Raw genomic sequence first — 15,209 nt, 5'->3', positions numbered from 1 at the left:
AGTGCCCACCAGTGCAGCCCATCAGTGCCCACCAGTGCAGCCCATCAGTGCCCACCAGTGCAGCCCATCAGTGCCCACCAGTGCAGCCCATCAGTGCCCACCAGTGCCCACCAATGCAGCCCATCAGTGCCCACCAATGCAGCCCATCAGTGCCCACCAATGCAGCCCATCAGTGCCCACCAATGCAGCCCATCAGTGCCCACCAATGCAGCCCATCAGTGCCCACCAATGCAGCCCATCAGTGCCCACCAATGCAGCCCATCAGTGCCCACCAATGCAGCCTATCAGTGCCGCCTAATCAGCGCACTTCAATGAAGGAGAAAAATGACCCGTTTGCAAAATTTTATAACAAACTATTAAAACATGATTTTTTTTTTTTTTTTTTTTTTGCATCTTTTTTTGTTTGTTTAGCAAAAAATAAAACTCTGAGCTGTAACTAAATACCACCAAAAGAAAGCTCTATTTGTGGGAAAAAAATGATAAAAATTTCATTTGGGTACAGTGTTGTATGACCGCGCAATTGTCACTCAAAGTGCATCAGCGCTGAAAGCTGAAAATTGGTCTGGGACTGAGGGGGGTTTAAGTGCCCAGTAAGCAAGTGGTTAAAGTTATTAAAGGATAAGTTTACTTGGAAAAAAAAAAAAAAACAGTTAGACTTACCAGTAACTGTTTCCAAAAGCCGCTGATCCTTCAGGGGGAATACAACACTAGGGATACAACTAGGTTCATGAGGAACTATTGAGGACATAGGTGTGCTCTTCCTTGTAGTGTTAGTCCCGCTCCTCTTTTTTTTTTAAGACAGTTACTGCTTGGGTGTAGTATTAACACGCCTCAGAAGGGAGTACCTTTAGCCTGCCAAGCAACACTTGGTGACTCACATGACCCAGGTAAGGAGAAATGAACCGCTGCAAATGTCTGGTTCGGAGCCTGCTGTGTCCCACAGCTGCCCTCTGGAAGCCCAGCATGCTTGGCATATACAGCTTAAATAAGCTGGCTGTGTGCCGGAGCATTCTGTGCGTGTGTTCACAGCGAACGGGCTTCGTACTCCCAGACAAAGGCTACAGCGCACGTGCAGCGAACTTGCGTGCGCCGTGGCTGCCAAACAAACTGCTATGCCCAGTGGTGCTCTTGGAAACGCACGTGCGCCATGGCGAACTGGCACACCATCGTACAAGTAAAAAACAGCCAGACAAGCAAAAACAAAAAAACAAAAGTACATGCTGCAAACATCCACAGCTAGCCCAAAAACTCCCCCGTATGGTCACCGCACACAGGTGTACAGCCTCTAGCTAGCTTGACTGATTGTTACAATCATTGGGACACCCCACAAAATTAAATAAAAGGGGTTTCACTTACATGTCCAGGCGCAGGGCAGCTTAGAAACTAAGAGCCCAATCTTCACCCTTCATGGCGGGGTCCTGTCACTTGAGAACCTTCAAGGACTGGGTACCCTTTTCATGTTTGGGGTCCACTCCCTTGGACCTGTACAACACCCTGCAGGAATGCCTTAGCGCTGTGGAGTCCAGGATTCCACTTTGCAGGGTCCAGCGCCCGGAGGCCACATTACAGGCAAAACCTTGCAGGATATTGAAACTTCTTTGCAAGGCTCGGGTACCATTTATCTAAGCATATAAAGTCTGCGTCAAATGGATCCAATCAGTCAATCACTTGATTCATTTAAGAACCGTTTGTGGGACTAGAGATCTGGAGCTCAAACAAGCGTGCTATCCACCTTGCAGAAACTGGTTAAAAAAAATAAATTAAAAAAAAGCGGACGTACTTCCTGTATTGGAGGGGTTATATAGGGGATCACTTGCTGTCTAAAGACATTTGGTCTACCAGTGTCCATTCACCTGGATAAGTAGTATAACCCAGCAGGTAATGAATATTAGCCTAACTCTGTGTCCCATGATGCATGAAAAAGAAACACAAATAGTCTTTAACCATCCCTCTTCCTCAGTCTTTCAAACGAGAACTTCCTCGGAACGGATTCTAAAACAGAAAAACCATTCGTCCAACATTATAACATATAGGGAGAGAACCCCTGCTGTCCTAAACGACTCCTAGAAACAGAAACAGTTACCGATAATGTCGCGTGCACATGACCGGACTTTCCGGCAGAAAAGGTCCGATGGAATCGTGTGTGGGCTTCATCTGACTTTTTTCTTCAAAAATACAGACGGACCAAGAAATAGAACATGTTTCAAATCTGTTCAAAGGAATCAATTTCTATCTGGAAAACCCTTTCGTCTGTATGCTGGTCCGACGGTCCAAATACGACGCAAGGGCAGCTATTGGCTACTGGCTATTGAACTTCCTTTTCTAGTCCCGTCGTACATCATCACGGTCAAAATGAACGGACTTTGGTCCGTTCATGTGTGGGCAAGTCCGTTCGATCGGAACTCCGTCGGGAAGACCAGCGGACCTTTTCTGCTGGAAAGTCCGGTCGTGTGTACACAGCATTAGTCTAACTCTGGTTTTCTCCAGTCGTCTGTCAAGGACAGCACAGGAGAGGATCAAAAAGAACCAGATTGGGGAGGGGGGGGGGGGGAGCGGACCTTTCTCCCAAACGCTTGATCTTGAGCTGAGAGAAGGTCCAGCCTATAATGTTTAATGAACGTTGAGTAACTTGACCATGTTGCTGCTCAGCAGATTTTTTTCGGTGTGGCCAAGCTCACTCCGCCCAAGAGTAAAAGTGAGCCATTGGGGAAAAGGTCACTCTTTCTTCAGTTTTGTAAGCTTCCATAATTGCCTGTTGATTCAACGGATGATTGTGCTCTTCGACGTTTGACACCCCACATTTTTATAAGAATGTACAATAAAAAGGCAATTCGATTTTCTGATGCCTTCAGATAATTCCAAATAACGCAAGACCAAGGCCCTCACGTCCAGTTCGTGGAATTCTGTTTATTTAGGTTTAGTTGGAGAAGCACAGAAGGAGAGCACCACAATCTCCTGGGCCCTATGGAATTTAGAGGTCACCTTCGGCAAGAACCCCAGATCTGTACGCATTACCAGCCTGTCTTCAAAGATTTGTATGGTTCTTTAATAGAACGTGCTTGCAGTTTGCTAATGCATCTGGCTGTCAAAAATCACAACCAGAAAAGGGAGAGTAGCCCACTTTAAGGACAGATCTTCCTCTGGTGGACGGTTTGTCCACCCTTCCAACACAATTGTCAAATCCCATATCGCCAGGGTCCTGAATGGAATTGGCCTAATTCTTGGCTAACCCCTTGAAGAACCTGCCAACTAGCGGGTCTAAAGCCAGGGGCTGTTCCAAAAATATCGACAATGCCTCCACTTAAACCTTTAAAAAAAAAAAAAAAAAAAAGGTACTGATGGCCAGCCCTTGTTCCGCTCTGTCTTGTAAAAATTCCAAGATGGCCGGAACACCTGCTGACACCTTCCTGGTGTCCAACCATAAAACGAAAAACCTTCCAAAATTTAAAATAAATTGCTTGGATCACCTTTTTTCTACTGGAAAGGATTGCATTAACCACCTTGGCTGAAAGCCCCTTAGTCTTCAGGAGGCTTTCTTCAGACACCATGCTGACAGCTTTAGACTCTGTAACTTTGGCACAAGGACCGGCCCCTGCGACAGCAGATTTTCCCTCTCGGGCAACATGAGGAGAGGCTCCACTGCCAGGCACAGCAGCGTGGAAAATCAGGCCCTCTTTGGCCAATATGGAACCACTTTAATCATTGTTGTGTGTTCTTGAGTAAATTTCCTTAGTACCAGGGGAATAGTTTTGAATGGGGGAAAAGCATAGCATAGTCGAAACACCCATTTCCGAGAAAGGGACATCTCTCCCCTTAGCCCTTTTGTCCTTCTCTAACGAAAAGTATATTGGGACTTTGGCATTCGACTTTTTGGCAAATAAATCCACTTCTGGAAGGTCCCATTTTCCAGCAATAGGCTAAAAAATATCCCCAGAGACCTGGTGGCGACTTAAAAGTCTGCCAGACAGTTGTCTACCCCTTGAGGTGGACTGCAGAAATTGAACTTGGGTTGATCTTGGCCCAGGCAAAAATGGCCTTTGCCAACTGGATCAGGGAAGGACACCGTGTTCCTCCCTGCTTGTTGATATGAGACCGCTACTATGCTGTCCAAAAGGACCTGTACATGGTGATCTCTCAATTCCTTGGCGAATGCCCTCAGGACTTCCCAAACTGCCTGCAACTTCTTCCTGCAGTGCCCCCCCCAGTGGCCCCCCATCCCCAAACACTGGCATCCGTGGTGATACAAGCAGACACCAGAAAGGACCACTGGAGACCCCACAGGAGGTTCTCCTCCTCTCTCCACCACCACAAGGATCTCTTGGTCTTTGGAGATAGGTGGAAGGTCTCGTCCAGCGATTGTTGACCCATCCCAGTTTATTAGGATATCGGCCTGGGGAAAACCTGAAATGGGCCCTTGCCCACAGAACCGCTGGGATTGTTGCAGCCATGAGACCCAGGCCTGACATGGTTATTCTGATGGACACCGCCCGATTCTTTTGAAGAAAGGCTGCTGTAAGCTTTACTTTTTCCCCCCCATCTTCTCCATAAGATAGACTTTCTGTGTTACCAAGTTCACCCTGTAGGCTAGGTAACGCAAGTCTTGTGTCGGGGGTCAGGTTTCATTTTTATTGGTTTATCAATCACCCCATGTCTTCCAGAAAAGGAATGGCCACCCTCAGATCCCTCTGTAATTGAAGCAAGGTGGGGGGCAAAAAAATAATAGGTTGTCTAAATACGGGATGATTGAGATCCCCTTTAGTCTCAGGGGGCCTAGTGCCTCTGCCAGGACCTTTGTGAAAATCCTGGGGGATGAGGACAGGCCAAACTGCAGAGCCCTGAACCGGAGATGGCAGATGCTCTCGCCCCCACTTGATCACCACCCTCAAAAACTCCTGCGAGTCTTTGTGGATTGGGATATGTAAATATGTGTCCCTCAGCTCAAGGGAAGCAAAAAAGCAATTTGGGGGAGGAATTGCCTTTGCTGTAAAAATTGTCTCTATCCAAAACTTTTTGTAGACCACCCTCTTGTTTAGAGACTTAAAATTTAGAATTAGGCGGAATTTGCCGATGGTTCCTGTACCACCAAAACGTGCAAATAGAAACCCAGATTTGTTATAGACCAGTGGGTGTTGGAATGAGCACCCACTGGTCCATCAGGTCGCCAATTTTAGGATCCCTGGGAGGGGAGGTTATGAACGTTTTTGTGGGCGGAATACCCTTGAACTGAATTTGGTACACCTCCCTGATTATCCTCTGAATGAATCCATTTGGGGTAATTTTTTCCCACTGTAGGAACTACATATCATTGGGGTTTTTTTCCCCCTCCCCCACTGTTTTTTAGTGGTTGTTTTAGGGGCCTGAGGGTGAACAAGGTGCTCTTCCGGGGCCTTTCTGCTTTTAACCGGAAAAGCCTTCTTATCAGCAGTCCGGTCAAAGACCTTATCTAGGTCCTTCCCGAATAAAAGATCTCCCTCAAACGAAATGCCACAGTTATTTTTGAGGCCAGATCCCCAGACCAAGATTTCAGCCACAGAGCCCGCGAGAGGAGTTAACCAAGGCTGCGGCTTTAGCCGAAAGCTTGATAGACTCTGCTGAGGCATCTGTCATATAGCCTACCGCCTTTTGCAACATAGACAGAGTCCAGGATTTCCTACCAAGTCTGCCTGCAGATGGTCTAACCAGTCCTCCAAATTGCGGGCCACTACCATTGTAGCCACTGCCGGCTTTAAGTTGGCCATGACTACTTCCCATTACCTCTTTAGTAACACCTCCATCCTTTTGTTCATGGGTTCCTTAAGGAACCCCATGTCCTCAAACGCAGGGTCCTCGTTAAAGGGGAACCTCCTTTTTAAGCTTTTGGGGAAAAAACAACTTTCTCAGGCTCTACCCACTCTTTTTTGATGGATTCTGATAAGGCGCTGTGTACCCTGCCTTTGTCTTCCTTCAGGGTCTGGTACATTTGGTCATGTTTTTCCTTAGTCTCCAGGTTTCATAGATTACCCCCAGCAAGGCGTCCACCTCCTCCTTGTCCCTTGTTCTGGTATATTTTTGGATGAGGTTGCTTCACCTTCGCTCCTGCAAAGATTCCGAATCTTCCTCTTCCGTTCCACAACTCTACTCTGGGGCTGTAACAAGAGGTACTTAAACTGGCTGTTTTGGGGTCTCAAGGCTCAACAGCATTGATTAATTGCCTTAATTTCCTTATTCACACACGAGATGAAGTCTTTACAATCCCCTGTTGCCTCGTTGTAGACTAGTTTGTCTATACATGGCTTGCAGAGTGGTTTATTCCAACCCTCTTTAAACCTTGTCATGCAAGACAGGCACTTCTTCCCTCCTGACTTCTCCTGGGTGTACCATCACTGACACCACAGTGTTTTTTTTGTTGCATATTACAGGGGTGGAGGTGTGTTACTCGTGACACCAGACCTTATCTGGTTTTCTATACTGACACCACAGTAGGGCTGAAACAACTAATCGATTATTAAATGAATCGATTACCATTTTCATATTCGATTAATCATCCAGGAACATAATGGGGTTAAAAAGAAAAATAAGCCCTTTATAGTACAAAAAGAGCAGATAATCACTACTGTAAATATTACTTTCACAGTTCTACAGAAAAAAAAAAAAAAAAAAAAATTAACCCCTTACAATAGTGATTATCTGCTTTTTTTGTACTATAAAAGGCTAATTTTAGTTTTTTTAACCCAATTATGTGACTAAACGTCTTAGACCTGGTTCACATTTATGTGTTTTTTGCAGAAACGCACTACAGTTCATTTACACGTTTTCAACGGGACACGTTCACATCAAGGCTTTTTTCAGCCACTGCATATTTGGAAAGGGTCAGGGACTTTTTTTTTTTAACGCAAAACGGTGCTTTTTTTTTAGGTTCAATATACTTCAATGGAGAAGCAGCCGAAAAGCACGTAATGCATTTTTGCAGCAATTTGTGTTTTTTAATTTGCCCAACACCACATTGGCCCAAAAAAAAAAAATTAAAAAAGCAAAAATCGGAGCAAAATCACGTGCGCAAAAAAAAAAAAAAAATCAAAAAAAACACACAGCAAAAAGCACTGCAGAAACAGATCAAAAGCAAACTGCATAGGTGTGTACCAAGCCTTATGCTGGCCACACATGAATCAATTTTCAGACGAGAATATTCAGACGAAATATCTTTGTACATTCACTGAATGAAGGTTTGAAATTTTCACTTGTTTTTAAAATCAATGTAATTTCTGAACGAACACTGTTGGAAAATTCCTTTGACCAAGAAGTTTTCTATTTTCTAATTTTCCCGTCACTGTGGTTGAAAATGAATGCTGATTTGACCCCAATAACGATTAGAAAAATCGAACAAACGTTCTTAAAATTACATTCATTTTTGAAGGAAGACATTGCTTGTTTTTTTAAATCAAAAAATGTGATCTCCGAGTCTAATATTTACCAGATTCACCCTTTAATAGTATATCTCTCCTCTAATAGTATATACAGTATATATCCTCTAATAGTATATCACTCCTCTAATAGTATATATCCTCTAATAGTATATCTCTCCTCTAATAGTATATACAGTATACTGTTATTCTCAGAGTGGATTATTTTGTTCCCTAGCCATATAGCTGGATAGAGATTATATATATATATATATATATATATATATATATATATATATATATATATATATATATATATATATACACACACACATATACACACACACATCTGCACAGAGATATTTAAGAAACAAATTGCTTTTTTTTTTTAACTTTACATATTAAAAAAAAATTATGCACCACAATTTTTTTAAGGTTATTAATCGAAACAATCGGCCCAACTAATCAATTACTAAAATAATCATTAGTTGCAGACCAACGCCACAGTGCTACCCCAGCAGCCATAATTGGATTCTCAAGGTCCTTAAGCTCGGATCCAATACAAGAGATACCTAGGAACCCCCAGGCCGCCGCCCGTCACTCTGTGCCGCTTCCATGGATGTGTCCTCCTCCTGCAACATCATGCCGTTACACTTGTGACCAGGCTCCGGACCACCGGAAGCTCATGGCTGGCATCTAAATCAACTGCCAGGGTTCGGGGTCCTCGCTCGCTGCAGGACCCAGAACCAGAAGTGAAGCCCCACCCCCTCCGCACGGCAGACGTCCAGCCCTCCCTGGGCTTTTTCTGAAGAAGTGCTGTTACCAGCTTCCACTGCAGCCTGACCAGGGGCCCTTCATGCCTACACAGGTAGCTTCTAGACAGCCTTCCTAGGCTTAGGAGAGACAGAACTCCATAACCTGTTCCTCCTCCGGTGGAGGAGACACAAAAGACTGAGGAAGGGGGATGGCGACCTCCCTAAAAGACTTAACGATTTGTGTTTCCTGTCTCTGGGGGTGGAGCCTGTCTCTCTCCTGTGTTCTCCTGACGACTGGAGAAATGCATATTTGTTTTCAGGTAAAAATCATGCATTTATTGCTTTTTTTTTTCTTTGGAGCCTATAGAGCATTGCACTCGTGATCAGCAGTTACTGAAGTCCAGGAACAATCAATGAGCTATGAGAGTGCTCACCAGTGCCTTTGCAGTTCATTGAAAACTACAAACCATCTGCCATGGTAGAAGAGAGAACCTGTAGTTCCTTCATTCACAGAACCCTGTGAATGAATAGCGTGGTTGTGCAGGAGGAGCCCCGCACAGTGACACTGATTTTAAAACAATAGATGCAGGGAGATCCCCCGCCTGCTGCCATAGGTAGAGAGAGGTGAAAAACATGTTACATCCCAAATACAGGTGTAACATTTAACATGTTCAGAAAGGTAGTTATCCTTTGAGGGTTTAAAGTGCAGGGCCACCCTGAAAAAAAAAAATACATAAAAAATTTGAAAAAAAAATCATTAAAAAAAAATAATTTTTTTTTACTTACCAGAAATGCCTGTTGCTAGGCACATCATCCTAATCTGCCTCTTCCTCCTCCGTGAAGATCTTCTTTCTTCTCTTCTCCGTGCGGCGTCTTCTGGGTAATAGGTCGCACCGTGTTCTGGGAACTGTGTGTCCCAGAACACAGCGCATTCCATTCACAAAGCGATGCGCGACTCACGCATGCGCAGTAGGAAACGGGCAGTGAAGCCGCAAGGCTCCACTGCCTGTTTCCCTTACCCAAAATGGCGGCGCCGGGACCCGAGACCGAGGGACGGGTCAGCCTCGGGCGGCCAACATCACGGGCGCCCTGGACAGGTAAGTCTGCTTATTAAAAGTCAGCAGCTACAGTGTTTGCAGCTGCTGACTTTTATTTTATTTTTTTTACCAAAACCAGCCCTCCCCTTTAAGCTCAACCATTCAGAGAAAACAATGAGCAATAAACACAAAGCTTCCTCTGATTGGCTGAGCCAGAGAAACAGGTTGATGTCACAACCTGACTTTGGCTACATACAGTTTTTATAACACACACACACGTTAGTGAGGGACATGGTTCATTTGGGACAAGTTGGCCTAAACGACCTATGTAAAAGTATATGATAAGATGGAGATCAGCTTCAAAGTGTTTGTTACCCTTTAAAGTAGAGTTGTCCTAATACTAGTATCGGGACCTATACCAAGCATTTACGCAAGAACTTGTACTCGCACAAATGCTCCCGATGCCTATTCCGATATCTGGGAGAGGCGGCGCTACCGGAAGTCAGTGGGGGATCAACAGAAGTGACGCTCCGTTCCATCCCGACACCCATCTTGGTACACCCTGCACTCGGCCGCAGTAAGCCAGCAACGGACATCTTGTTACACCCATCTCATATAGTTCAGGCTGGTTGTAACAAGATGTCCGCTGCTGCTTTTATTTGGCCGAGTGCAAGAAGTACCAAGATGGATGTCGCAGGCAGCCTTTCTTCTCATGTAATTTTTGTTGGCTGCATTTCAGTGCATGTCCATCAGTGTCCATAAATGCCACCTATCAGTGCCCAATGCCCATAAGTGCTGCCTGTCAGTGCCACCCATCAGTGCCAGACAGTCGGTGCTGCATATCAGTGCCACCTAATCCTATCAGTGCTGCATGTTAGTGCTACCTAATCTGTACTGTGAATGTAATGTGTACTTGGAAAACTGTCACATGACATTAAAAAAAATAAAGTATCGGCGAGTACTTGAAAAAGGAGTATCGGTCAGGACAGCCCTACTTTAAAGCATATTATACAGCACAGTGCTTGTACTGTGTAATTTGGCCCCCTGTAACACCTGAAATACCTAGCCGACATTCCTCCCCCCTGTAAACTGACCATGGCTTAACATGGCTGCTGAACCCTGAACCCAGTTTACGTGCTTCCGTCATCTGCTCTTCTGTCCTCTGACCACCTGTCTCCCCTGTCTAATAAGCAATCGGTAAAGGTTTCATTCATGAAACCTTGTGTACTACTGTGATTGGTCACAGCTATCACATGGTGCCGGGCGTTGTACTTGGCCATGGTATTGTGTGATTGCTGTGACCAATCACAGAGCTCACACAGTAGTAAACAATGACATCATTGTATACTATTGCTCATGTGCTCGCTGTGATTGGTCACAGCAACCTCATGATACTGTGGACACAGCGGGTCACCGATCCCAACACTGTGTGCTCTAGAGAGTGAGCAAACGATGTGCAATAGTCTGATAGCAGCTGCACCTATCCACATGTACTTGCAATGGGGCGGTAGAGACAAGATGAGTGACCCAGAACACCAAATGTCTGCATTCAGGGCCACTCCTCTATATCTAACTACATGTGATCGCACTATGTGCGATTACATGCGGCTGCTGTCAGTCTGTCATTCATTTGTTCATCCAATCACAGGTGTGTGCAAACAGCTGCAGCCCCTCAGCCTGTACAAAACAATGACAAATTGCATCCAGGACAGGTTATCTGTTACTAATCGCTGGATGTCTGGATACATGTGAACAACCTCAGACAGCTGGGGCTCCTCTCGGCTTGTCATTGCTTTGTACAGGTTGAACAATCAAAGCGGTTTGCATACAATACAGTAGGAATTCACAGGTATAAGCCATCACAGCAAGAAGCCACCAAAGTGGCCAGCCAATTCTAACTGGCAAAGGAATCCCCCCCCCCTCCCAGATGCCCATATACAAGTGATGTGTGGCTGCAGGGTGGGGAATGCTTCTGGCGCTTATGTTTGGCTGTCCGCAGTGAAAGATTCCTAGTGAGTTGGCTCAGGCGGGTTCGGACTTGTGTCTGAACCCGCCTGGGCTTGCGAATGTAGCCTAAACAAACACCTGACCATACTTATTGCAGAAACATGCTTACTCCGTGTTCACGTATGTGTGTGTGGGTTTGTACAGGCAAAATGCACGTGCGCATGCATTTCAATAAGCTGCCATACCTGTGAGGAAAGAAGTCCCTGAACCTTTTTTTTGTACTGTTATTATTAACCACTTAACGTCTGCCCCATAGCAATTTTACTGCTACAAGGCGGCTCTCCTGTGCAGAATCATGTATACACACACGTGATTCCGCATTTCCACCTGCAGGTGGTGCGTGCTACCAGAAGGCCACATCAACTATGAATATTCACAGCAGAAGTCGATTTGCAGGTGCCAGGCACTCAATGTCCTCCAGCGGTGGCCCGTCCATTGAGGGCGCATGGGTGCAACCTCCTCTATCAGGCCACCCCTCCATATGGTTAATGGATAGATTCATGCATGACATGAATATATCCATGGCCGCTGTGGCCAACCCCTATTAATGCATCTGGCCCCTTTCAGGACTCTGGGAGTGTGAATTACAGGGGCGGGGGTGTTTTTTTTTTTTTTTTTTTAAGCATCTGATTAGAGCCATAGGCTCTAATAGGCTTCAAAATAGTGTGAATTTGGAGCACAAGGCATTGCGCTCAGAGCCCACCCATATGTGTTAGAAAAACAAATAGTCACTTTCCTAACACTGAATTGCCTCTCCGCCAATCAGGAAGCGCAGGTATGTTACCCGATTCCCAATTGGCTGAAAGGTCAGGCGATCCTATTGAACGCCTAGGAGGGGACGCATGGCATAAGCCGAAGGAAAGAAGATGCTCCCAGATGCCCACCGCAGCCTGTCCCCCTGGCCAGGGGGGGGGTTGGTGGTTGTTTTCTGCCCCCCCCCCCCCAAACAAAACCCCCACCAGCCACCACTGTCCAGCACCTGCCGATTGTCGGCAATACACAGAGAAATGAGATATGCAGATATGTAAACAAGGCATATCTCAGTTCTGATGGGGGGGAAGGGAGCGATCCTATGTCTCTGCAAAGCAGGGATTAGAATCCAACTCTTCCCTTAGTAAAAGCAGCAAAGTGTGTACCCAAAACCCAGGTAACCCTTTACTCGCCCCTTATGTTAACCCCTTCCCAGCCAGTGTCATTAGTACAGTGACAGTGCATATTTTTAGCACTGCTCACTGTATAAGGCCCCATTCACAACTCAGCATTTGTAGCTTGAAGCTCCAAACCGCTTGAAGAGAAAAAAAAAAAAAAAATTCTCTATGGAGTCGGTCCACATCTCCACTCCATGTCACCCGAAACTCAAAGTTCTGGAGCTTTTTTTTTTGCTCAATTCGGGTGTTTTTCAGCTTTTTACATTGGCGACCTCAGGTGTGAATGCAGCCTTAGGCCCCTTTCACACTTGTGTGACTTTTCCTGCGACGTCACATGACAAGTCATACCCCATGACTTTCAATGAGTACCATTCATATCTGTGTAACTTCAAGTCGCTCCGACTTCAAAGTAGTCCCTGTACCACTTTGGTCCGACTTTGACGCAAATTGAGGTCCATAGACCACAAGTTTACACAGGCATTCCCTAAAATAGCATAACTCTCAACTTTTTGAGATGGGAATGAGGGACACCTACTAGCAAAAGCATATAGGCATAGGACACGCCCCCTACCATGCCCCCTTAAAGGAGAATTAACCTAAAAAAAAAAAAAATTTGTTAAACCCACAAGGGCTTCTTTTTTACCACTACTATTCCTTTATATTGGCTTTTGAAAGTTACAAATGCAGCAATTTAGATTTTGGATGAAAGGTTTAGCACTGGGAAACACTTTTTGAAAGATAAAAAGTGCATTTTATATACAGCTATTTAGATCAGACCAAAATGAGGGACATTGCTCCAAATCAGGGACAGTCCCTCAAAATCAGGGACAGTCCCGAGGTATGAAATAGCCGCGAAATCGCAAGAAGAAAAAAAAAAATCCAAAGAAAAAAAAAAAAAAAAAAAAAAAAAAAAAAAAAAATCGCAGGACTTTGAAGTCGCAATAGCGTGAAAGGGGCCTTGGTGTCCGATTGTCCCGCAAAATATCACAGTCCCGCTATAAGTCGCCGATCGTCACAGTTACTAAAGAATAAAAATTCCATAAATACGTCCCTTCATCTGTAGACACTTTAAAGCTTGCATAAGCCAATCAATATACGCAGAATACATATTGGCCTAGATTTATAATTTTTTTTACGTTTTATAGCAGAAAGTAAAAAAAAAAAAAAAAAAAAAAAAAAAAAAAAAAAAAATGATAATATATATATATATATATATATATATATATATATATATATATATATATATATATATATATATATATATTTTTTTTTTTTTTTTTTTTCGCTCTTTTTTTTTTGTTTATAGCGCAAAAAAATAAAAACCGCAGAGGTGATCAGAAACCACCAAAAGAAATCTCTATTTGTGGAGAAAAATAACAAATTTTATGTGGGTAGTGTTGCACAACCGCACAATTGTCAATTAAAGTAGCACAGTGCAGCAAAACCCCCTATAAGCAGCCTGTGCCCATCATGGGTGCACTGAGCCATATACCATAATGCATTATGAATGTTTGTGAGCCCAGACCCGCTCCCCGCCTGACGTCACAGGACGAATAATCCCCCCACACAGGTGCTATAAGTACGTAGCTCCTCCCCTCCCTCTCATTACCGGTGCAGTCTCACGGGGGGCTCGCAGGTATTACACAGGACGTAGAATTCCGGCAGTCCCTCCATGTCCTCCGTATAGTTCCGCCTCTCCGCGTCCGAAAACAACTTCCCGCCAGATTATGCTGTTCAACTCCCAAAACACCCGCCACACACAAACCACGCCCACATCGTTCCATGCCGTTCTTGTTTCCGCCCACCTGCCCTATCAGCATCCACTGAGCTCTCTCTTAGGTACGCCTCTTTTTTGTAATGTGGGGAATGGAGAGCGGCGGTTGGCTGTCTGCTCTGTCAGCTGATCGCGGTGTGATTTCATTTTCCTGACAGTGGAATGGAAGAGGACAGAGTGTGTGCTGACTGTCAGAGGGATGGGAATGGCGCAAATCGCAGCGGACATCTCCTTCCTTCCTTTCTATACAATGATCACCAGCATGAAGCTCTGTGTGCTGTCCTGATATCATCTAACATCGTTTTGTTTTTTTGATTGCAGGTACAATTAACAGATTCAGCGCCGGAAGATTTGGCTGCTCGATGCCCAGGCCATTTTTTGCGATTCAGCACTGCATCGCTTTAACTGATAATTCCGCGATCGTGCGATGTTGCACCCAAACAAAATTGACGTCCTTCCCCCCCCCCCACACACAGAGCTTTCTTTTGTTGATGTTTGATCATCTCTGCGTTTTTTTGTTTTTGCACTATCAACAAAAAAATAGCAACAATTAAAAAAACAAAAAACAATATTGTACTTTTTGCTATAATAAATATCCCCATTTAAAAAAAAAAAAAAGCTATTTTCTTTTCTCAATTTAGGCCTATATGTATTCTTCTACCTAGTTTTGCTCAAAAGTTATAGTGTTTACAAAATAGGGGATATATTTATAGCATATATATATATATATATATATATATATATACACACACACACACATAATTTTTTTCTATTTATAAAAAAAAAAAATCGGGACTGCGACATTATGGGCAAACGCATCGTACAATTTCGACACATTTTCAGGACCATCGTCATTTATATAGCAATCGGTGCCAAAAAAATGCACTGATTACTGTAAAAATGTCACTGGCAGGGAAGGGGTTAACACTAGGGGGCGATCAAAGGGTTAACTGTTCAATGTGTGTGTGTGTTTCTAACTGTAGAGGAGGGGACTGACCTAGAAGAAAAGACAGATCGTGATTCACACACATGTCCCTGTTCTGCCTCTCGTGTCCGGCAGTCATCAGCACCCCCCTCAGTGCAGCATGCGCGTGCCTGCTATCCCGCTT

General features: G+C 44.5%; 1 protein-coding gene across 1 annotated transcript in view; it reads right to left on the bottom strand.

Moving 5' to 3' along the window:
* The window catches only part of LOC143959416 (kelch domain-containing protein 2-like), a 56,370-nt gene extending 42,278 nt beyond the window's left edge, over positions 1-14,092 (bottom strand). The window contains exon 1 of the mRNA XM_077468058.1: positions 13,936-14,092. Coding sequence (XP_077324184.1) covers positions 13,936-14,000 — 65 coding nt within the window. The 5' untranslated portion in view covers positions 14,001-14,092. The remainder of the gene's footprint in view (positions 1-13,935) is intronic.
* Between the last annotated feature and the right edge of the window lie 1,117 nt (positions 14,093-15,209).

This window comes from Lithobates pipiens, unplaced genomic scaffold (genome assembly GCF_037356315.1).
Source record: "Lithobates pipiens isolate NorthernLeopardFrog02 unplaced genomic scaffold, aLitPip1_a1.2 Scaffold_74, whole genome shotgun sequence".
Lineage (NCBI taxonomy): Eukaryota > Metazoa > Chordata > Amphibia > Anura > Ranidae > Lithobates > Lithobates pipiens.
The sequence above is the reverse complement of the archived record's forward strand: the minus strand, read 5'-3'. Positions and strand labels throughout refer to the sequence as shown.